Source organism: Xenopus laevis, chromosome 5L (assembly GCF_017654675.1).
Source record: "Xenopus laevis strain J_2021 chromosome 5L, Xenopus_laevis_v10.1, whole genome shotgun sequence".
Classification (NCBI taxonomy): Eukaryota; Metazoa; Chordata; class Amphibia; order Anura; family Pipidae; genus Xenopus; species Xenopus laevis.
In genome coordinates, this window is record NC_054379.1 from 145,217,596 (window position 1) to 145,240,510 (window position 22,915).

The following is a 22,915-nucleotide window of genomic DNA, read 5'->3' on the forward strand; positions in this document are numbered from 1 at the left end:
TAGTCACAGATAAATTTTGATTTCATATTATGTACCACCGTTAGATGAGCAGCAGGTTTGTGCTTAAAATCCCTTTCCATTGTACATAGGTGATAACAATAATATTCCAAACTGATACTATTACTCTACTGAAAGCATTACTATATTGGCAAAGAAGCTGCAGACACAATGCAGTGGAAAAAGGCAGATGCCATTATTAACAATGATAGCCCTAAAGGAGTTTAGGGCAATGTACAACATGTATATGGCAAAAGGTTAACATCAAGCACCTTGCATCAGCTTTTCGAAAAGGCGTTTTCTGAGCATGGCAGCTACACCTAATAGCACAACAGAAAGATGGTTCTTTACAGAGAAGGTACTGCAAAGCCCAAGGTAATTACATAATCTTTTCCCAGCTAGTTATGAAAGTCCTCATGGAAAACTGTAAGCTTTTGTACAGTGAATAGTATAAAGTGCTGCTGGGATATACATTTATTTATACATATATATACCGAGGTTGAGTATTGTATTAGAATATTTGTTCTGATATCCCTGTAACCTCCCTTAGCGACATTATTGAAATAGCCATAATGGCTTTTAGTAGAATTTGTTCAGAGTTAGTGTCACAAGGCTATTGACACAAAAAATTGCACACCTCCGTATATTATGGATATATAGGACAAGGTAAGTGCAAAACGTCAACTGGCACATTGTGGGGACAATGACCCTGTAAGTCCTATTCTGCTAAAAATATTTTTTTTTATTTTCTTTTTTTAAAAACCATCTTTTTTTTTTTTATTCATAGCAAAATTCTAAAGTACATTGTACTTTCTGCATAACATCAAGACATGGAAGGAAAAAAGATATGCAATTTTGAAAGTAATTGATATCCTTAAAAACACAATACATCTCTGACATGACTTCAAAAGTGGTCATATGCATACATATAGTGCAGTCGTTTGGAAGTAAAGAAACAATGCTGAAAAATCTTCATTTTGAATGAGAACAATAAAAAAGAAGTAAGTGCCATCTGATATTTGGAAATGTAACAGAAGTTAAACGAAAACAACTGAACAACAATCCCATATCATATTTGAAAATAAAATATTAAAACAATAAATAAAATGTTAAAATCATTATTAAAATAATGGTTACAGTAAATAAAGGAATGAGTTGAAGGTTCACTTTTACAACTTTCTTTTTTTTTTTTTAAATTTACCCTTACATTTTTCCAGGGTTCATTTTTGTATTGACTGTAAACCCCCGATAAATGAAAGAAGAATGAAAAAAGGCAACTGAAAAAATTATTAAAAGTAGGGTCTTCGATCCTCAATCAAAAACGCAGGAATCCAGTACAGGGGCTTTTTACTACCAGGCAGTTCTGAGGGAAAATTAAGATTCTGGAGTGAAAGGGTGATTTAGTGGCTATTTCTCCAAAGTTTATTTGAAAAATATCAGTAGGAATACTCTCATTGTCTGTTTGTGTTCTGAGACAGTTCCTGTTGACAATGGGAGGTTCCATTTTAGATCATGTAATGCTCATTTATGAATGAAAAGTGCTTTTAAGCTGCTTTGATTCTCCACGCAAGTTTTCAGAGTTTAGATGTTGTAATCTTTGCAATGTAACCTTTTTTTTTTGTAATTTACAACTATCCAACGTCCTTTCCATGGAGTTAAAAAAAACTCATTTATTTCACCCCAGCCACACGCTGACCATTGAAAAGAAAAGTCCCAGCTTATATTTTAAGCATTGTTAAAAAATAAAGCATTTCACACCAATTCTTGTTGTGAAACAATACGTGCACCGAGTGTATTTCTCAAACCTCATAAAATCCCATAGCCGGAGGCCAAAGGAAAGTGTCTAGAAAGTGGGTGCAGGATACAGTATCTTTCAAAGCTGTTTTGTCTTATTCAGTTCAAAATACTAAAACATTGATGCACCAAAGCATAAAAAAATCTACACTCTGATTCTCTTCATCAGCTTACCTTTTTGTTCAGAAATATATTTACCTCAAAAAATGTGCATACATTAGCAGCTATAAACATTACATGGCATCTCACACAATGTCAGCTTTTATGAAAACGTACAAAATGTGTATGTATTCAAAAACTATTCAGCAGTTACTATTTTTGAAAGCAAGACATAAAATCATCATGGAGTCTTGTAAGCATAACACTGTTTCAAAATGAAATAGATATATAACACTTTTAGGTAAATTACAGCAGCAGAAAATAAGAGGCAACCGTATTTATTGATTTATTTTTCTCAAGCAGAACCTTCCTCAAAACTGCTCAGACTTGTATCCCTCGCACAGCTTGCTTTATGTTTTCCAGCAGCGCCTTATTTTCCGGACTCTGGTAACGATCTTGGTTTGTATACATGTCCGTCAAAGTGGTCACATAGGCATCAAAATTCTGTTCGTTGATTGGATCCTGCAAGACATTAAACAACAGATTCATTATATTTTTTCATTTTTACATAAATAATGGTGGAGATGGCTTTTTTTCAGTAGTTGGTCAAAAATGGGATATAACACAGTTTTTGGTTATTAAAAAGAATTATCATAACAAAAAAAAAAAAAGAATTAACATAAGCGTGTCTATGTAAATATATGTATTTATATATACCTTCACATATAAATATACAGAACTAACCATAGACCTTGAACTTACTTTAGCCCTGGATATTATGCCTGTTCAAGAAGCCATCCACGCAGTAATGGAAGTTGCCATCAGACAACCAACTGGTAGGGAATTCTATCACCTCACTGCCCTCAGAGCCTTTTACATTGATTCAAGTGAAAATTCAGATTCTTAAGTTTGAACGGATGGCCCCTTACTTTATCCTTGCTACCTGTCTATAATGTATTTGAAAATATATATCATGCCCCCTCGCAAGTGCCTTTCCTCTAGAAAATAAATCCATTCCTTTCTTATAATTTAGCTGTTTCATTTCTTTTTAGAAAATGTGCCATTTACACCTACTCTTTGTAATATATTCTTTAAGCAGTCATCTAAATACAATTATTATGTTCTGATATTCCTAAATTTAATCAGTAACCTTCTGCGTAAATGCTATAACAAAATCTAAGCATTACACATAAACTGCCATCCCAATGTCTAGGCTTCTGCTCAAATAAATTAGTCGGGCAAGATCTATTGCACATAAAACTATGCTGGCACAAGCTCATAGTATTGTGATTTGAAATGTATTCCAGTATCCCTCATTATACCCTCCTACTACAGATGTTTAGGTGTCAGCTTATATTACAATTATGTCACCCAAACACATCTAATGGGCAGGTTGGGGACCTTAACATTTTTTTAGAAGGATACATTTGGCTAGAAGACTACATAGACGTCTCCTACCAATTTTGTAAGTATCCTAATGTAGCTCCAGAGGCCTGTAGCTTACTAGTCATTAAGTCAAACAAACAAAGTGTTTTTAAAAATTGGTGCATTAACTTGCAATAAGTAAAACAAAAATTCATGTGAAAATCCATAAATAATTTTATTGTTTCAAATTAATCCAAGTGATCAAATAATTATTATGTAAACAAAATGGATACACATTTATGTGCACATAAGAAAGGAAATATATAGAAGGGTAGAGGACCCAAACTATTATACTATATTATATTTATTTATATAACAGGTTACATTTAGATTACATGTGATTCCCTAGGGATATCTCCAATAGGAAATCCAGGAATTGGAAGGTTGCAGCCAGCAATAATACGTTTCGAATTCCTTTTAGGGCCTAGCATAAAATAGTCTTTTTTCTGTTTTGTTTTATACATTTTTCTAAAGTTTTACAGATTTTTCTCTTTCTATGTGACAAATTGCTTGCATAAAGCGGCTGTCCATAAGTATCCAAATAATCCAGTTGCTTGTCAGTATACCTGCCAGACATTGGTCATTAAAACATTTAACTAGGGCCTTTAACTTGACATGACAGGTTGGTTGTACATTGTATGTTCAGGTTAAGGCATTCTAGTCTACAAGTAAAAGTCTAGTTGTATTTCTAATGTCACATCAGAAATTCTAAAGGAATTGAAGAATGTAGGTAATAATATGTAAATAGATGTTACTTTATTTATTTTGACAGCAGGTATAAAGGATAGTGACAATACTACACTCTATTACTTACCATGTGGGGCAGCTGGATATTAGCTAGACTGTTAATTAAAGACTGACTGAGATTGGCCAGCTCATGAAGAAGAGACTCATTTTGCTGTTCGATTGCTTTATTCTCATCTTCAATTGTCTTCAGGTTGCCCTCCATGGTGGTAATCTAAAAGGTGCAAATATGTGCAAAACAATAATATAACAAACGTTATAACAGCATGCATTGTGTAAAAATGTCCATTAATGAAAATGTAAATGTGAGATGTCTAATTAATTTTGTTAATTTATGTGAACATGCTTTTTGGGTAAGTGAGATTCTGATGGAATATAGTTGTTACAAGCCTTGAATAATACTTGTTATAGAAAGCATGGCTCTACGGATACCTGTCAGATAACCCCATAAGCTAATTCTGTAATGTGACTTTGTAGTTCCTTTTTTACTGGACTGTAAACAATTTCAGACTAAACTTGCATGTGTGTTGTGCGTGCAGTAGTGTGCAGCTAAAACTCAGCAGTTATTAATAACTCCTCAAGATGAAACAAAAAGCTTGGCAATTTTCAAACAATGAACAGAAAATGGTCCTTACTTTTTTTATTTTATTTAAATCTGAAGAGGGTTGGTTAAGATTTGGTAGACTTACTGTTATTTACTTACCCCTCTAATTATTCCCCCTTCAACTTAATTAAGCAATGACAGTAATTATGACTAATTATAGTAATTACCTCCTGATGTTAAAATATCAATTACACGTTTTATCCATGTGATGCCTTATCTTTATATTACCCAATTATCTAAGAATTTTGTCTGTAACATTTTTAAAATAATATTTCTGGCTACAGAGAAGGAAAGTACTTCTCTATTTAAATAATAAATATGCATCATAATAAAGTAATAATAAAGTAAATAATGTGTTTTTACTATGTGAAAAATCTGTTCTTCTGTTAACAGACATGTATTTTACTATCTGTCATTCACTAGTATAAGGATTGTATTTTCTATTGCTGATCCTGAACATGAGTGCTGTCCAGCTAGGGGACAACATGAACATAGTCCTTTAAAAAATGGTCAAAGCTTCCAGAGAAGTTGGACAGCCCTACTTAAAAATGAATCTGCTATTTAAAAAGTGATAATGTTCTAATGGTCTAAAGTAATATTGAGTGATACTGATCTAGGTAATGTATACAAAGAACAAAATCATGTCCTGTTTCTGAATAACTTTTATTCTTCAAAGGCTGAATTTCGTGTAAGTTACATGGAAAAACCACAGAACCTCCCCTCCCGTGTAACTTACATGAAATTGGTATTCATCAACACAGGGTTCTTGGCAAGCAACAGGGCGCTCGTCCAGTACCTAGTGGGAGGGAGCAGAAGCTGAAAAGGGGGCAGAGAATGAGGCAAAAGAGGTGGAACTGATTCCTATGAGCAAAACAATGTATGTGTATAAATTAGAGATATGTTTTGGAGATACTAGATGTCCTGTTAGAATAGCCTTATGGCTGGTCTAACTTTAAAGCCATCCAGCCCTGCTCAGCATTGAAAATAGAATGCTGTTTTTTTCAGATACTCTTCAGTGATGTTTGTGTTTTAATTCCACCTCTTTTTTATGGTAAAATCAGAATTACTCGATTCTAAAATAAATAAGAGCAAACAAAAAGAAAAACATCATTCCGCATTTGACTTAAAGAATCCCAGCGTCCTTAGAAAATTTCCCAGGATAGTATCATAATCCAAATATTTCATTTCGGTGGAACCGTTAATGTTCGCTGAAGAAACAAGTTTCTACGCCTATAATGGTTCTACTATAATTCATTCTTGTTTCACGTATGTAGTGCCACACAATTGTATGTAACACCAGGGAATAACAAATGGTAACTAGCTGGTTCTCATCCTCACCCTTACCCTCCATGTATTTGTTTGGTTCTAGCCTAAGATATAGAGTTGATGTCTTGGTTGATGAATACCATGCAGCCAACATGAACATGTGGCCACAGAAAACGGTATTTACAAAATTACGGATGTGCCCGCATGCGTCAAATAATGATGTACCTTGGACATGTCATGCACATGCACCACACAAAGCATTGTTAGTGCTTGCTTTTGAAAGAGGTTTTGATGACAATGATTTTTGATAATTTTGGGCAACACAGTTTTTGAATTTTGAGCAATATTGTGTTTTCTTACATGGTCATTTCATTGGAACAAAGATACTTAAGGTCAGTCAATTTCTATAACAATAACAAACGTAAAAAAAATTGACTAAGCGGGAATATTCCAGTTTCACCTCCTGGTGTAGCAATTACAAAGGGCAGAGCTGGAGGATATATTTGAGTTATTGTTTATTGGTAAAAACGAAGGGTGTGGAAACAGTCCTGCATTAGACTAATGCTCACTAATCCCCTATATAAGACAACAGCATCATGACTGACATAACCAAGGTAAACTGGATTCTCACTGGAGAAATGAGGATAATTTAATGGAGTAATTACACCCTCCTTTACAGCTTGAGATAAAATTTTGCAGACATGGATGTTATTGTTATGTTAAGAGCAGAGGTGGGTCTTCAGCACTTGACCATAATGAGAAATTCTCTTTAAAATAATGAACTGAGCATGCATGAAGTATGGGTGAGTATGAGAATAAAAGTTTTTCTAGACATTTTTATCCAAGTTAGTCGCATCTGAGAGGGAGCTTGCATTTATGTTAGTTTGCGTCTGACTTTGCAAGTGTACGATAATATCAATACTGTTCATTTGAAATAATATTACAGGAGAACATGTTAATCCATAATGGCTACCTGAGTTCTGAGTTTAATCATGTCAGACTCCATCTGGGAATTAGACTCATTTAGCTCTTTGATTTCTTCATCCAGTTGTTTTATTTCTTCATCATTTTCAATACCTGAATGAGGAAAATAATATATAAGGTTATAGGGCAGGACGTTATTAAAGTTGAAGCAGTGAAATATCTGAATGATTTATTATGAAGATAGCCATCTGATCTTCTACAATTTAATTTTTTTCCATTTAGTGTGCTGAGGATTGCAGGATTGCATGGAAAACACATTCATTTTTAATGAGTGAGAAAGTTATGACAACAAGTAATCTCCACCTTAAGGGGCATCTATACCATTAGTTGTATTTTGCATCTCTGATTATCTAATTGTTATGGAAAGTGGCTGCATATAGTAGTAGCTCACATAAATGTAAACTGTAAAGAATTAGATGGATAAAATCATATGTACCATTTTTTTTGTTCCCACTCCAAGTAATTCTAAATGCTTGTCAGTGTATCCCCTACCAGAACGCTAATGTTTTCCTACTGCTTTCCTTTTTCCTGCTTTTTTACCTTCAGAACCTTCCTTTAAAAAATCAAAGTTTTTGATTAGAAAAATGTATGCAATTTCTAGCGATGGGAGAATCTGTCCCGCTTTGCCAAAAAAAATTGTGAAACAAGGAAAAATTCACGAAATGCATTGAATTTTTATGCATGTCAATTATGATGCGAGCGTTAATTTCTTTTTACCTGCGACTATTTTGTCCAAATTTTTTGGTGCGGCAGATTTTTTACAGGCAAATTGTTGCCGCAGTTTCGCAAATGTATTCACTTGTGGCAAATACCGAAATGCGCCGCGAATCCATGCCTAGAAAATGTATTCATCCATCACTAGCAATTTCCTCTAAATCAATCAAATCTTAAAGGGATACTGTCATGGGAAAAAAAAAATTCAAAATGAATCAGTTAATAGTGCTGATCCAGCAGAATTCTGCACTGAAATCTATTTCTCAAAAGAGCAAACAGATTTTTTTATATTCAATTTTGAAATCTGACATGGGGCTAGACATATTGTCAATTTCCCAGCTGCCCCAAGTCATGTGACTTGTGCTCTGATAAACGTCAATCACTCTTTACTGCTGTACTGCAAGTTACAGTGATATCACCCCCTCCCTTTTTCCCCCCCAGCAGCCAAACAAAAGAACAATGGGAAGGTAACCAGATAGCAGCTCCCTAACACAAGATAACAGCTGCCTGGTAGATCTAAGAACAGCACTCAATAGTAAAAAACCCATGTCCTACTGAGACACATTCAGTTACATTGAGAAGGAAAAACAGCAGCCTGCCAGAAAGCATTTCTCTCCTAAAGTGCAGGCACAAGTCACATGATTAGGGGCAGCTGGGAAATTGACAAAATGTCTAGCCCCATGTCAGATTTCAAAATTGAATATAAAAAAATCTGTTTGCTCTTTTGAGAAATGGATTTCAGTGCAGAAGTCTGCTGGAGTAGCACTATTAACTGATGCATTTTGAAAAAAACATGTTTTCCAATGACAGGATCCCTTTAATCTCTATTTTTGCAAATATCTTACATTTCAACATAGACCATCTACACATTAATGGAACTTTAAGAATTCCTCTTGTCTTCAACTGAACAGCCCAACAAAGATGTACATAAATTAACTTTTCTTTGATCACTTGCTGATGACAGCATCATCCATGATGACATGGATATGCTGGCCAACAAGCATGTTAAGAATTACACACTGACACATTGTGTGATTGACAACAAGTCAGTAGCTTTCTGCAGAATTATTACTTTGGCTTTAACTGCCTTTTAATCAATATAAGATTTCCAATGTTCATGAAACGTTTACGTCACAATTTTTTCTTTAAAATGGACCTGTCACCCAGACATAAAAATCTGTATAATAGTAGTCCTTTTCAAATTAAACATGAAATCGAATTTCTATTTTTTATTAAAGCATTCATAAGCTCATTTAAAAATATCAGCTGTCAATCAAATATTGTCTGCCACTCCTCTATGCCATGGGCATAGAGTCGGGGCAGACAATTACTTTCACTTTCCATTCAGCACTTCCTAGATGTCACTGCTCTCCCATTCTCTTAACCATTTAATTGTGTAGCCAGTGCAAGGGGATGGACATCATTTCCCCCATTCTGGTGCACAAACAAAATCGTGAGATGATGCAAGGCTTGCCTTAATAACAGTGTCCACAAAATGGCTGATGCCTGCTTGCTATAATTTTGAAATCCCAGACTGAAGGAAACAAGATTCAAATAATTTATATAGTGTAATTAAAGTTCATTTTGCTTGACTAATCTGATAAAAAAGGATTTTGAATAAATTGTTTGGTTGACGGGTCCCCTTTAAATAATTATACTCAGAAGGTATATTCTAGGTGCATGTAACATATACACAAATATAAATATGCTTATGTTGGCTAAAATATAAAAGATAATCCCTCAATTAAAACAAAACTTTAGTTATTTAATGCTAACAAATGAAAGATAATTTTAAGCTGTAATTCTAAAGCTGTGAAGCTTGCATATCAAGCTGCCCTAAAATATCCAAAAATATTAAAAATGCAATATGAACAGATGCATGAAATATATTCCTTCTACTAGTGAAATGTGTGTAGGAATTAGTGAGTTTCTCTTTGGCAAGATATAATAGGATATAAAAGCAAAAAAGATTCAATATAGATATACCAAAATACCTGTGATAAATACCACTTTACTGTTGTGTTTCCAACATTATTGGGAGTTTGAAATTAAGAATTTGAACCTACCGTTTGTTGCCCGCTGTTTAATAGTTAGCATTTCTTCTCCAGATAATCTGGCCTTTTTCATCGCTGAAGTGGCTCTTGGGCACCCCGATAAACTAACAAATAGAAGAGATGGAGATGTATCAGCTATGCCAATAACAATTACAGACTTGCATTTGGTTAGTTTGACAGCACTTTCAGTTTACCTGGGAAAATATGATAGCTCTTCTTTATTTCTGTAACAGAAGATGTGAAATATAATTGCTACAATATTGCCTTGGCTCCATTTAGTGTCATTACAAGTAACTTTGATTAATGTTCTTTCTAAATAGTTCCAGTGTAACATTAGATACCTTGGAGGAGTTTATTACAGCTACTAAATATTTAGCAGGAGCCTTGAAATAGGGCCACTACACCCACTAAACTTTTCTGCTCAGTTGTACAGGGGCATAACCTACAATGATATGGGTTTATTTATTAATTGTCAGCCATTTAGATTGTCCCTTCCCATCTTGTCAATGATCTCAGATCTTGCTCATTGGGTTATCAGGTTACCTGCTGGTACAGTATGTTGTTAAGGGATTATAAAAATACATGAGGGTGAGTAAAGGAAATAAGGAGTGTTCTAGCCTGCCAGACTCAGAAAAATCTAATCTTATGAAAGTTCGAAAGAACTGGCATATTTATAACAACTTGATTTTGATGTTCTCCTCTTCATACCAAAATCTCCTCATGTTTTGATGTAATCCTCTTCTACCGTCCTACCATGTTCCTGATTTTTATCACTTGTTTCCCGTTTTTACACTTCTCCTGCGTATTTAATTTTAAAGTTACTTTGGTTCCCCTTTTCTTCCTTCATCTCATTCCTTAGCCCTATAAACTTTTTTTCATCTCTTGAATGGCAGTAACCAATTTATACTTGTCTGCATTTTTACAATGTCTAGAGAATGTAGTAAAATATTATAAAAGTACTAAATGTACTTTGTATTATTATCAGATGGTGTGAACGCTTTCATGTAGTTGCATAACAATTAATGATAATGTATCTTTTATTTCATAAATAAACATTTTTTATATAATGGGCTGTGTCGTAGCACGTGCAGTATTGATACTACAAGGCTTATTGGCTATGCTCTTGTCCAATCAAGTGGTGAAAACATTGAGTGAGTTGATTTATGAAGTGAAAAAATGATATGATAGAGGTAAAAAAAAATGAAGATCAGTGACTACAATAATGGGAAAAGATAAAATACTATCATTCCCATATCATTATCAATGGTCAATGCAGTTTACTGCACTTAGGATGAAAGAAAACATTGAAATGGTTGTTCCAAACATATATTTCTTAATACTTTTTCCAAATAAGAATGGGATTTAGAGATGAATGTTTACAAAATGAAATTAAGTGCACTATACTAATTCATTTATATGGAACATACTGTTTTACATATTCAGTTCATTTGAAATAAAATGAATGAAAGTCAGTTTATTACATGGTTTAATTATAGTAGTGTGACACACCTGCGATGTGTAAGAAAACTACCACTGATATGTCCAGAACCATCACATCCAGGAGTGGGACATGACATGCCTTCTGTCTTTCCAGATTTCCAGGAGAATTGAGACCCATTCAAATAGCCATCTTTCTGTCTCTTAGCAGCTAATGGACACCCAGAAGCACTACGATGTGAGGCATACTTTCCAGTAACGTGTCCTTGCCCATCACACCCAGGAACTGGGCACCTGTATATTAGAGAGAAAATATTTTTTCTAACATTCAACATTTACTGGAATATTCTGAAGCAAAAAAATACATTTTCATGAATAAATTAAAAGGCAAAGTTGAATTTATATTTGTGTTGGTCAACCACTGAGCCAGTTTCTAAACTGTTCACAAAGTAAAGTCCAGGCTATGTGAAAAACCAATGATTCTTTCTGCTAATGCTACACCTGGAGTATGCCTCAAATTAAGTCTTACAGGCTTAAATGGCACAATAGACCATGCCTATTTAGCTGAATTTTTGGGTCAGAGCCCATGTTCCAATAAAGGCATTTTAAAAGAATCCTGTGGCTGGTGCTGTCTGTGAATATACTGATACAATAGACCATGCCCCCATCTATCTTCTTGTAAGGGGATTAAATAAACTGATAGGAGGGCCATGGCAGGTTATAAGGAACATTGTAGCAAGACAGCTTGAGAAAAATTCTCAGGGGGAAACAGCAGGCAGAATAACTTCACAGAAGCAATAGAAAGGGATTTTATATTCTTGCAATAAGAAATAATTTAACCTTTTGGCTGATAAAATATGTGACCAAAAAAGTAGAAGAATTTGCTACACTGATAATAAATGAATGTAGTAAAGGAAAGAAGTATTTTTCGTGTTGTCGAGATTTTTTCAATAACATAAAATATAAATGTGTAGTTTTCTATGTTCATAACACAATAAAAAGAGTTTGACTAATCAATGAAATCTAAGGGGCCAATTTATAAACATTTGGATTTCTATTTTTTTCACGAATCTCTAAAAATTCATGTTTTTTCTATATTTCTTTAAAACTATACAAATTTGAGATTTATTAAGTGTAAAAAAAAAAATAATAATCTTATAATAATAATCTTATCTTATTGGACCATTTTTAATCATTCATACCTTTAGAGGTTTTTTTCATTAGTAATTGTCTGAAAACCCTGAATTTTTAGAGGTTTTTGTATTTGTTAGTACATCGTTCAGTGTTTGTTTCATTCATACTTTTTATAATCAAATCTTTTCATAACTTTCAGGACATTCGTGATTTTAGAGAAAGTACTGGTGGTCATTTATAAAAACTGGGCAAATTGTACCTGGACAGTAACCCATGGCAACCAATCAGATAATTGCTTTCAGTGTTCAAACTGCAGCTAGCCGAATAAAGATAAACATTGATTCGTTTCTATGGGTTACTGTACAGGAACAAATTTGTCCAGTGTATATAAATGAGCCCCAGTGAGTTTAATCATGGTTTTAAAAACCTCTAAAACCACTAAAATGTGACCTTTGATAAATTGGCCTCCAAAAGTTTGTTCTTTAGATAATATAATATCTATGGGTTTATTATCTGATCCAAAAGTACATGGAATTATAGTTTCGGGTACTAACACATCTGACTGGCTCAAGCAGCACACTTTGGGAATCTATGTGTAGCTATCCTAGATGTCAACCCAAGTTTGATGTCTTCCAGTGAAAATCAAATCAATATCCCTGATGGAACTGTGCTAGGGCAATAATAAAATAGGGAATTTGAATAGAGTTTTGAGATGGTTGGGGTGAATAACATAAGGGAAAATATGGTAATATAGAGATTTTTTAAACAGTTTGAAGTTCAGTGAAATGTGTTGACTTTATCAGGGGGAAACATAAATAGTATGAGGGTTATGTAAAATGTTATATCCAAAAATCCCTTTTTTATGGAAGATAATGTATTAATTACACCGTCATAATGTATTCCACTCAACAGTTCATGTAAAAAAGAAGAATAACTTCTATGGGAAGGTGTACTACAGGGGGGTTACGAAATAATAATAAATAATATGAATGAAGATTGTGGCTAGATTTACATGGCTCATGACAATAAACTGTATACTATAAACTATTTTAGAACCCCAGCTGGTATAGATAGATTAGGTGTTAAAAGTAACGGCTCTTTACAAGATCAACATTGTTTGGTTAACCTAATTGGTTCTTGATCTTCTTTATCTTCCTTGCTTTGTGCTATCTTGATGCCACTTTTCTTTGCTCTTGGACAACCTGAAAGACTAATTAAAACAAAGAGAAGACATTTTAGCCCAGGAGTAATTACTTTGGTGACATACGCTGAATATTGTGTCAGAAAAAAAACTGGAGAAATTACATCTTCCTCTAATTATAAATAAATGTAATTCCTTACTATTGAATCTAAACGTATGGTAAGCAGCTGTTGTGGATGAGAGATATTACTTGTAAAACTACTTGGGAAACAATCAGTTGAGAGTCTAATTCTTTGATTTAAAAATATTTTAGCGTATGTGATCTAGTGATCACCGCAAATTGACACCGGCGTTTTCGTAAATTTTTCGCAAATTTTTCACCATTTCGTGGGAAATTCACAATTTTTTTTCGTGAACGAAGCTGAATTTTTCATACAGCATTATACTTTTTAAGAATTATCCTTGCTTTTAATGTTGTAATCTGGATCTGCTGTAGTACTCAATTTGATCTTAAAAGGAGTTACTACCTATACTAAATATGACTTGACAAATGGCTATATTTAGCCAGTTCAAAATGACAGTAAAAAATATTTTGCTTTTAGTTTGAAAGATCAAGAATGAGAAAACTATCTGCCAAGAGGTGCTGGGGCATGGAATCTCCAGCTGACCAACCATTCAAGTGTAGCAAGAAATGGATGGTGTGTAGTGAATAAAATATTCATGAGGCTAATATTATCAGAGCACTATGTCACCTTTCATTGTTCCATTTTAGTTAAAAAAAAACAAACCCAAATATAACAATATAGTTCTGCTTCTTATATAATATAGGTAAGTAATCATATTGCATTGCCTGATCTTTGCAATGTACAATAATAATTGTAACTATTATTATTTATCTTTAATAGTTTTCAATAAAGATGTATAGAGTGAAAATCAATTCAGTAATAAAAGTGGCATTCATCAACTGAAAAAAAAGGAGGAAAACCTTCACAGAAAATAGCAATTATTGTTGTCTTCTACCTACTGTATTTATTTATTTTAAGGAGTATGGCACAAGCCTTTTTGTTTTTGAAAAGATTTTTTGGTGACAGTATTAAAAATAAATGGGAATTGATAGCCATTGGTGTCTTTGGGAAGGCATAGCCTCTGTCCATGCATGCAGGTATTTGTACATTTTGTGGTGACAGTTGAAGGATTCTATGCCGGTGAGTATGGCAACAGTAAAATGTTAGACTACAGAAAACAAACGTGAATATTCTGATACACTACTGGGGCCACTGTGTCTTGAAATGTTTATTAGTAGACTGAAGACATGGTGCTCCACAAAGATCTTTGATCCAATAAACCTCAGGTCCCAAATATTCTGGGTAATAGATACCACACCTGTATTAATTTCTACTAATGAGTATTGACTATATAGGTTCTCATTTCTTACCTTCTATGTGAAGCATAATTTCCGGTAATATGTCCAGAGCCATCACAACCGGGTGTCGGACACCTAAAACATAGATATAGGTAGAATAGTTTATGGTACAAGAATCCTTTTTTCAGTTTAAACTAAAGGTGGGCATACACATCCATGTGTACCGTTGCCCTATCCATGCACTTGGCTAAATTGTGCCTATTTAATCTTTTGGTCTCCTGACCATAATGTGTGCCTATGAAGACATGTCCAGAGAGGACCACTGCAGCTGGTCCTCAGCAACAGGATTTACAAACCTGCCCAATAGGTATCTGCTTGGCATGTCCCATACACAAACAACAATAATAATAGTAATTTATTATTATATAATATATGTACAGAAAAATACTTTATTATGCAACTGGAAGGATCTATAGGTAGTACTTATCATTTAACATATTTGGGAGTGTAGTTGTTTACAATACGCATTTAAAAGAATGCAAAGACAAGAATTAGTACTTTCAACATAGACGGTATTGCATCATTTATAGGAAAAGTAAAGAAAAGATACAAAATTAAGTATATATGGTTGCTAACCAAGAGGGGTAATTTAATACATTTGATTATAATTTTAATCTAAGTTTCTTTAACAATAATATGTAGCCAAATAGCTATCATTGGAGCTTTTGTCCATCATTTTGGAGAAGTAGAAAAGGGGCTTGGACTTTTCATATTATATGAGAATTAATTATATTAATTAAATAATTATAGCTGGAACTACTGGAGTTATGTAGTTTTAATAAACATGTTGACAACTATCCATTTGGCACATGAAGAGGCACTTCTCAATGTTTTGTGGATTATGAACAGAGTTTTAGGAAGTGTTGTGATTAGTGATAAGTAGTTGTGTTGGACCAAAATCAAGAGGAAGAGTCTAGTGTGAAAGTTTCCAAAGAAGAATGACCCTGAGCAATAAACCCCAGTGAAAGACAACCAGCCAGGGTTAGCAATTACATATAGGTATAGGATGTATCATCCAGAATGCATGGGACCTGGGGTTTGCTGGATAAGGGATCTTTCTGTAATTTGGATCACCATAACTTCAGTCTAATAACTACATTTAAACATTAAATAAACTCAATAGGATTGTTTTGCCACAACTAAATCCCACATATGCTTAAGTAACCTGCCAATGTTCTTCTATCATGGCTATGTATTGCCAGAACGACTAACTTATAACCTATGTTCTCAAAGAGTAAGACAAAAAGATTGACTCCTGAAACAACTTTGGGAGGCAGCTAATTAACAGACCTGGAGGAGATCTGACTTTTGTTATGTTGTTTTAAAAGTCAGACCAGTAGAATAGAAAGGGATAGACAAATATTGCTTTTGATTGCAACTATATTTACAAATAACGGCTTCACGTTTTTGTGAACTGAGCTTAGCACAAGGTGGCAGCATTGTTTTAAAAAGATGCTTCCGTTATGTAATCTGTGACAAAAAGAAAAAAAAGCCTACACCATTAACAGACACATAAATAAGCATTGGTAATTGCAGCACGTTACATATAGTTGTAGGGAGATGCTATCAATAAGCAGCAGGCCATATGTGGAAATAATAATAAAAAAAATCCAGCCGAGATGTTTATTTCCTACATTTCCATGGAGAATGCACCACTGGTTGGAATCATGATGAAATAGATATGGAAGAAAGACCCGAGAATTCACTCTATGCTTTGTTCTAAGACTCACAGTGTTATATCCTATACAGGGATGGAGAAACATCAAAACCTTACATATAAATGCAATAAAGAGAGCTGTAGATACATTATGAAATATATTGGTAGAGCAATGCAATACTGAGATACTGGGGACAATGTAATAACGGGTGCACAGTTTGCTCCACTTATTGTATCCCATAGCAACCAGTCAGCAGGTATCATTTACTGATCTGCTTCTGGGCAAACCTTTGACTAGATGGCATACATTGCAAATGTGGTATATTTTATGACATTACCCACATTGTTTGGGCTTGGTATAGTGAATAAGGGTTTGAGAGATGAAATTATCAAAGAAAAAGAAAGCTATATTTAACAGAAGTTAGGTTCGATTATGTAAAGGTTTTGCATTTGGAGAAAATGTGATGTAGTTGAAGGAGATAAAGAAGATGGAGACCATGGTTTCTTAGAGGTTTGGAAATGAGTTTGGCCTTAGAGGTTGAGTAGCAAATCTAGCTTTTTCTGTAGAAATGGAAGGGAAAGAATGAAATTTAACGGGGCTAAAAATAGAGCTGCAAAATGTTACTTATTAATGATAATGACTTTACTAGAAGTCTGCATAGACATTACACTACTTTACTATGATGTAGAGACCCAATAACTATTAGAGTGCATTATCTGGCTGTCCATGTACTGTTATGATATATAGCAGTGTCATCTAATGATGCCATGCAATTGGTCATCCACTCTTCTAAATGACTGACAACCAATTATGAAAAAACTGTTATCTAACCATGTGGAGCTCTGGGGTCATAAAAAATTCTAGGAGAGTCACATTCTCACCTCAAGCCAACAGTTGGGCAGTCCTAGTACACAGAAGGAAATCTACCAGAAACCCCAAAGAGATGAGGCCCGAGAGTTAAACTTCCTCATTAAATTATATGTAAGTTACATTTGAGTTAAAAACCTTTATTGACACAAATTATGCCTTCAGTGATAGGTTTCATTCTTGAAGATTCGCTTATTTTAATCTTTTTCCCCATATAGTTTGTGTTATTACATTAAAACATTATACAGCTATGTTTTACAACTTTCATTTTTAAAAATATAATTATTTTTTTTATTATTAATTTTACAATTACATTTTGATTCCAAAATAGGTCATTTACCATTGGTGACCACAATGCCGAGTGGATGAAAATGCTTTTCATGTAGTGCCTATTCCTCCCTATACCCCCTGCAAGAAGCCCTATTGTGTTGAGACTAGCCCATCAGCTATAGGAACAGCATCCTTTTGAATCCTGAATGTAATTGGCCTCTGTTCATACAGGGCAATTACAGGATCTGTAATTGCTAACATCTGATATGTGATTAAAGTGCACTCTGCAATTAATCCACTTGGTCCCTGTTTCCTCCATTCCTTATTGATTTGCTGGTAAATACCTGTATATGTGTTGGTGGGACACAGGTGGAACATGTTGGACAGCTTGATTTTTAGGTTGAACCATACAATAGTTCATCTTTAGTACTTTAAAATTGATATCTGTATTTAGTTATCTATTTCCAGGAAAACACATTGCTAGTATAAAGGGGATTTAAAGTAAAAAAGAAAATCAAAATGATCAACGTGATCTTGTTTAGCACTTTTTGATTAATATAGTTTTAAATCCCTACAGATTGATGTAAAGAAACAAACTAAAATAAGTCATATCAGTATGTATTTTTTATTTTAATGTCAGTCATCAAGGGGTATATTTATCAAAGAGTGAAGTTAGAGATCACCACAGTACACTAGAGTGAAATACCGCAACTCTCCATTCATTTCTATGGGATTTTTAAAGGCGTATTTAACAAAGGATGAACTTTCCCTTTCACCCGTTGATAAATAATCCTTTAAAAATCCCATAGAAATGAATGGAGAGAGGCGGTATTTCACTCTAGAGGACTGTGGTTAACTCTAACTTCACTCTCTGATAAATATACCCCAAGGACTCCATGCTATGTTTGAAAAGGTGGGTCATTAAAAAAACACCCAAACACCCATAACCTGGGCCACACTTTTCTTCAGTAAAAAGGCACTGGTCCTGAGAGGTATTCTAGTGATTTTCATGCCACCATCTTCTTGCCTCTTCAAGAGACCCTACTGCATGCACAGTAGAGTAAAATCAGAACTTAGCCAAACATTTGCTGTACTTTGCATGTGCACAACCCAGGTCTTTAGTACTCAGGGACAGGAAACAAAATGGCAGCACAGCACAATTTAGAATACTACCCCAGGCTAGAGCATTTCTCAGCAAAGAGAAGTGATGGTCAGGGGTCTGAGTTAAACCTTTAATATCACAGGGGGATACCAAAATTGGAACCCCCATCCCCTGTGAATAATAGTTATTATCACTTCTAGACTGCTCAGGTGTGCTATGGTTGCACAGAGATAATTATATGTAGCATGCTGGAGGCATAAACATATAATGTATAACCACATATGCAAAAACAAAGTTCTCCTTACTTAAGTTCTTGGGAGCTGGTAGCCATCATGCTTCGTATGCTCTTATCTGCCAAGGGACAGCCAGCCAAACTGCAAGAAATGGTGGGATTTCTTGTAAGAAACATTTCTTATGAATCAAGTTTACGTAGACAAATCCACCCCAAAACCATTTACATTTATACATAAAGAGAAAGAGAAATGCACAATTGTGACGTTAACGGTTGGCGATCATATTGATTAAGGAGGATGAAAATAAACAGTAATTGTAAAATAATCAGTATTTTGTGTGAAAGAGACTTCTCTTGGAGTAGAATAGACTGTGTTTTGTTATATTTCAAGGGTTGGACATGTTCATTGTTTCCAGTTTAGCTTTCATGGCTGCAAAGCAGTTTGAAATGGCTTGAGTATGAACATGATTTTGTACAGATAAGCAAATTGCATATAGAGAACCAGACTACATACATATTTACATGCATGTCATATAAGACAGGGGCGTATTATTTGTACACCACACAGAAATATATGATACAGAGAAGTTATAAAGAAGAAAAAAAAAGTTATTTCACCTCAGTTAATGCTTACGTTATTAAGTCCTTTTTGCTTTCCTTACATGGAGGGTATTTGGGCTTAGGGCTTGGAATTGTTACCTCACCGGGATATCTTCGTTCCTCTAGAGGATCAGGGAATGGGTCAAGGTCTTCATGCTACAAGAAGAAAGACATGTCTACTGAGCATACCATTATCATGAGCAAGAAATAGTTGCATAGTAATACATATACTGTAAGATCTCCTGCATGCCTTTGTTTTATGTCCAAGATTGTTGAATTCCACAATTCTGGTATAAGTGTCTGTCTGGAAATTAGAATACCCACCTTAACACCAATACTACTCAATAGATGTGAGATCACTTTCAGTTTATAAGTGTGCAAGCAGAATGACAACAATCTCACACAAGATGTAAATGTGCAGGAGGCCATTACCTTTACAATAAGCAACTATCGACATATCATCATTTAGATCACGGGTAGGCAACCCGCGGCTCCGGAGCCTTATGCGGCTCATTATCCTGCTTGCTGCGGCTCGGCTGAGGCTTTGCCTGTCACGTCGTCTATACAGCCCTTGCACCTGTATGCGGCTTCTTGAGTGTGTGACCGTGGTAAATTAGCGGTTAGCTTACAGCGGTCGCGCACTCAGAAAGCCATCAGCAGGTAGGAGGGCTGTATAGACCTCCCAGGAGTGACAGGCAAGACTGAGCCTCAGCAAGATGATTCATGGTTCTTACCGCGGTCGCACACAAGACAAGAGAGAAGCCTCCGCAGTCTAGCTGCAGCAGGTGCGAGGGCTACAGACATGGATGTGATGCATATTTTAATGACGTCTATAGCCCTCGCCTTTAAACAGATTAGAACACTAGCATTTAGGGCTATTCAGTGTTTCATTTATTTCAAAGTAGGCCTACACATACACACTGCACTTCTGTTTGTTGTATTCTGTTGTTGTAACAGTTACAATTAAAAAAAGGTTAAAACTTTTAAAAGTTCATAAGCTGTGTTATGTTTTTTGGCTCCACACTATTTTTCTTTAGTGGAAGAGGGGCCAAAATGGCTCTTTTGATAGTAAAGGTTGCTGACCCCTGATTTAGATGGTAGGACATTTAGGACATTTATATAAAAAAAAATTGAAAATCTCAAAAGGAGTTACATTTTTTTTTAGCATTTTGTTAAGAAAATTATTTGAGTTTATTCATTTTATCTCTCCTTTTAGCTTAAAGTGGACCTGTCACCTACACATAAAAAGCTGCATAATGAAAGTCCTTTGCAAATTAAATATGAAACCCCAAATTTTTTTTTCATTTAAACATCTATACCTGTTATAAAGGTGTTTAAATATCTAATCTGTCAATCAAATATTACCTGCCCCACCTCTATGCCCGTGGCATAGAGGAGGGGCAGTCAATTACTTTCACTTTCCATTCAGCACTTCCTACATGTCACTGCTCTCCTCATATTCCCCCTTCCCTCCTAAGGCTCTATAATTGTGTAGGGCACTGCACATGAACATTAGGTCCCCCATTCTGGTGCATACACAAGATTTTGGGGTGATACACAATTTCCCTTAATAACCGTGTCCACAAAATGGCTGCTGCCTGCTTGCTGTGATTGTATAATTCCAAGACAGAAGGAAACGAAATTTAAGTAATAAATACAGTGTAAGTAAAGTTTATTTTGCTCAACTAACATGATAGAAAATAATTTGAAATTATTTCTTAGGGTGACTGGTCCCCTTTAAAGGTATTTTGCTACAAATGCTTAACCACTAATTTGAACATTGCTGAGAGCCGTCCCTATAAAGCAATTTGTTCCCATAGAAGTCTACTTAACAATATGTTCAAAGCTACATCTACTATTTTTTGTAACCATAAATTATTTTTAAATTGTATTGAAAAAAATTATAATTCAAACTGTGCTTAATAATTAATTAATTGTTTCATGCAACATGTTTCATTACATTGAATAAACACTGGATTTGAAGATTTGTTTCATTTTTTTGGAAAGCCAATGGAAGCTACAAGAAAACAGGGCATATTGTCTCTGCAGCTGGATGGAATGGATTTTTTTTCACATATATAGGACTCACTATAAAAAGGCAAGACATTCTGGTGTGTACAAAAATAGATTTTTTTTTGAAAACTGCTAAATATTTAAGAGGAACTTTAAAAAACAACGTATGTTTAATTAAATAACAGAAATAGGGAACAGTGTTAAAATTGATACAAGAGTCATATTACTCTTGCTCAATTAAGGTCAGTTTTAGTGGTTTGGGTAAAGCACATGCCATAGTTAAGGTAAACATTTTTCAGATGGTGGTGGTAATTTTATGAATTGAAATGGAAGATACATATTTGTTATCAGATTTGGTCTATATTTTTACTTAGGTATAACGTTTTCCAGAAGAGGAAAAAATCCCAACTTGAGACTGCAGATCAACAGTGTGCAGATAATAGCAATGACAGAGCTAATATGCAATGTATATTCATAAAAAAACATGTTTGTATATTACAAGATCTCTTTATCCTAATAGGTTGTGATGGGCGAATTTGGGGCGTTTTGCTTCACTGAAAAATTTGCGAATTCCCTGCAAAATTCGCAAAACGGTCAAAAGTTTGCAAAACGGCGCCGGCGTCCATTTTTCTTTTCACAGCGGTTTTGCAAATTTATTTGCCGGCGGCGAATAGCGGGAATTCGCGCATCACTACTAATAGGTTGCTACTGAAGACACTTCCCTTCAAAATATGATCTCACAATGGCTATATAGCTTTCTCGTTACAATTATATTATTTACAGGACTAAACTGCTTCCATATTAAAAAATTTTTTCAACTTTGGGCTGGTTGCTAATGTTCCACTAACTCTATCAACGGTGCAATACTTTATATTAAACTATTCTATTCTATTAAGCAGATTTGAAAACCCTACCAGTTGAGGACCACCTGTAATCACCAAGTGTAAGAAACATACCTGGTGGTCTAGTGGGGGGACGGCAGGGACGCCTGCCGCCCCCTTGGTGGAGACGCCCACCGCGTCGTGCGGTTCCTGCTAGGCCGCAGGCGCCGGATCTCGTGGGCGCGCGTTAGGCCACAGGTGCCGAATCTCTAGGGCACGCGCTGCGCGCCTCTGCTGAATTTAAAAGATGCAGGCGCGCTGGCGTAATAACGCCAGCCCGCAATGGCGCGAATCCTGCACAGTATAAATTGCTCATTCTGTCCACAGCACCTTGCCCGTGATAGAACTTGTTTCTAGTGGTTTCCTGAGCCTTGTGCATCTGATCTGTATCTTGTCTTTCTGATTACCCGTGTTTGACCCAGCCTGTTCCTGACTATTCTGCATTCTGTATCCTGACCCTTGCCTGCCTACGACAA

The 22,915-nt window shown here is 35.0% G+C and overlaps 1 protein-coding gene across 11 annotated transcripts in view; it reads right to left on the reverse strand.

The window, feature by feature from the left end:
• Positions 1-1,008: 1,008 nt before the first annotated feature.
• The window catches only part of LOC108717166 (myelin transcription factor 1-like protein), a 310,654-nt gene continuing 288,747 nt past the window's right edge, over positions 1,009-22,915 (reverse strand). For 8 of the 11 annotated variants that reach the window (XM_041563524.1, XM_041563530.1, XM_041563531.1 and 5 more), the window contains 11 exons: positions 19,580-19,701; positions 19,019-19,087; positions 14,829-14,891; positions 13,379-13,462; positions 11,191-11,412; positions 9,876-9,905; positions 9,694-9,785; positions 6,903-7,006; positions 5,400-5,459; positions 4,130-4,273; positions 1,009-2,412 (listed from right to left, as the gene is read on the reverse strand). In XM_041563524.1, the coding sequence (XP_041419458.1) occupies positions 2,272-2,412; positions 4,130-4,273; positions 5,400-5,459; positions 6,903-7,006; positions 9,694-9,785; positions 9,876-9,905; positions 11,191-11,412; positions 13,379-13,462; positions 14,829-14,891; positions 19,019-19,087; positions 19,580-19,701 (1,131 nt within the window). In that variant the 3' untranslated portion in view covers positions 1,009-2,271. The remainder of the gene's footprint in view (positions 2,413-4,129; positions 4,274-5,399; positions 5,460-6,902; positions 7,007-9,693; positions 9,786-9,875; positions 9,906-11,190; positions 11,413-13,378; positions 13,463-14,828; positions 14,892-19,018; positions 19,088-19,579; positions 19,702-22,915) is intronic. The other 3 variants (XM_041563526.1, XM_041563528.1, XM_041563529.1) reach the window with 3 other exon arrangements.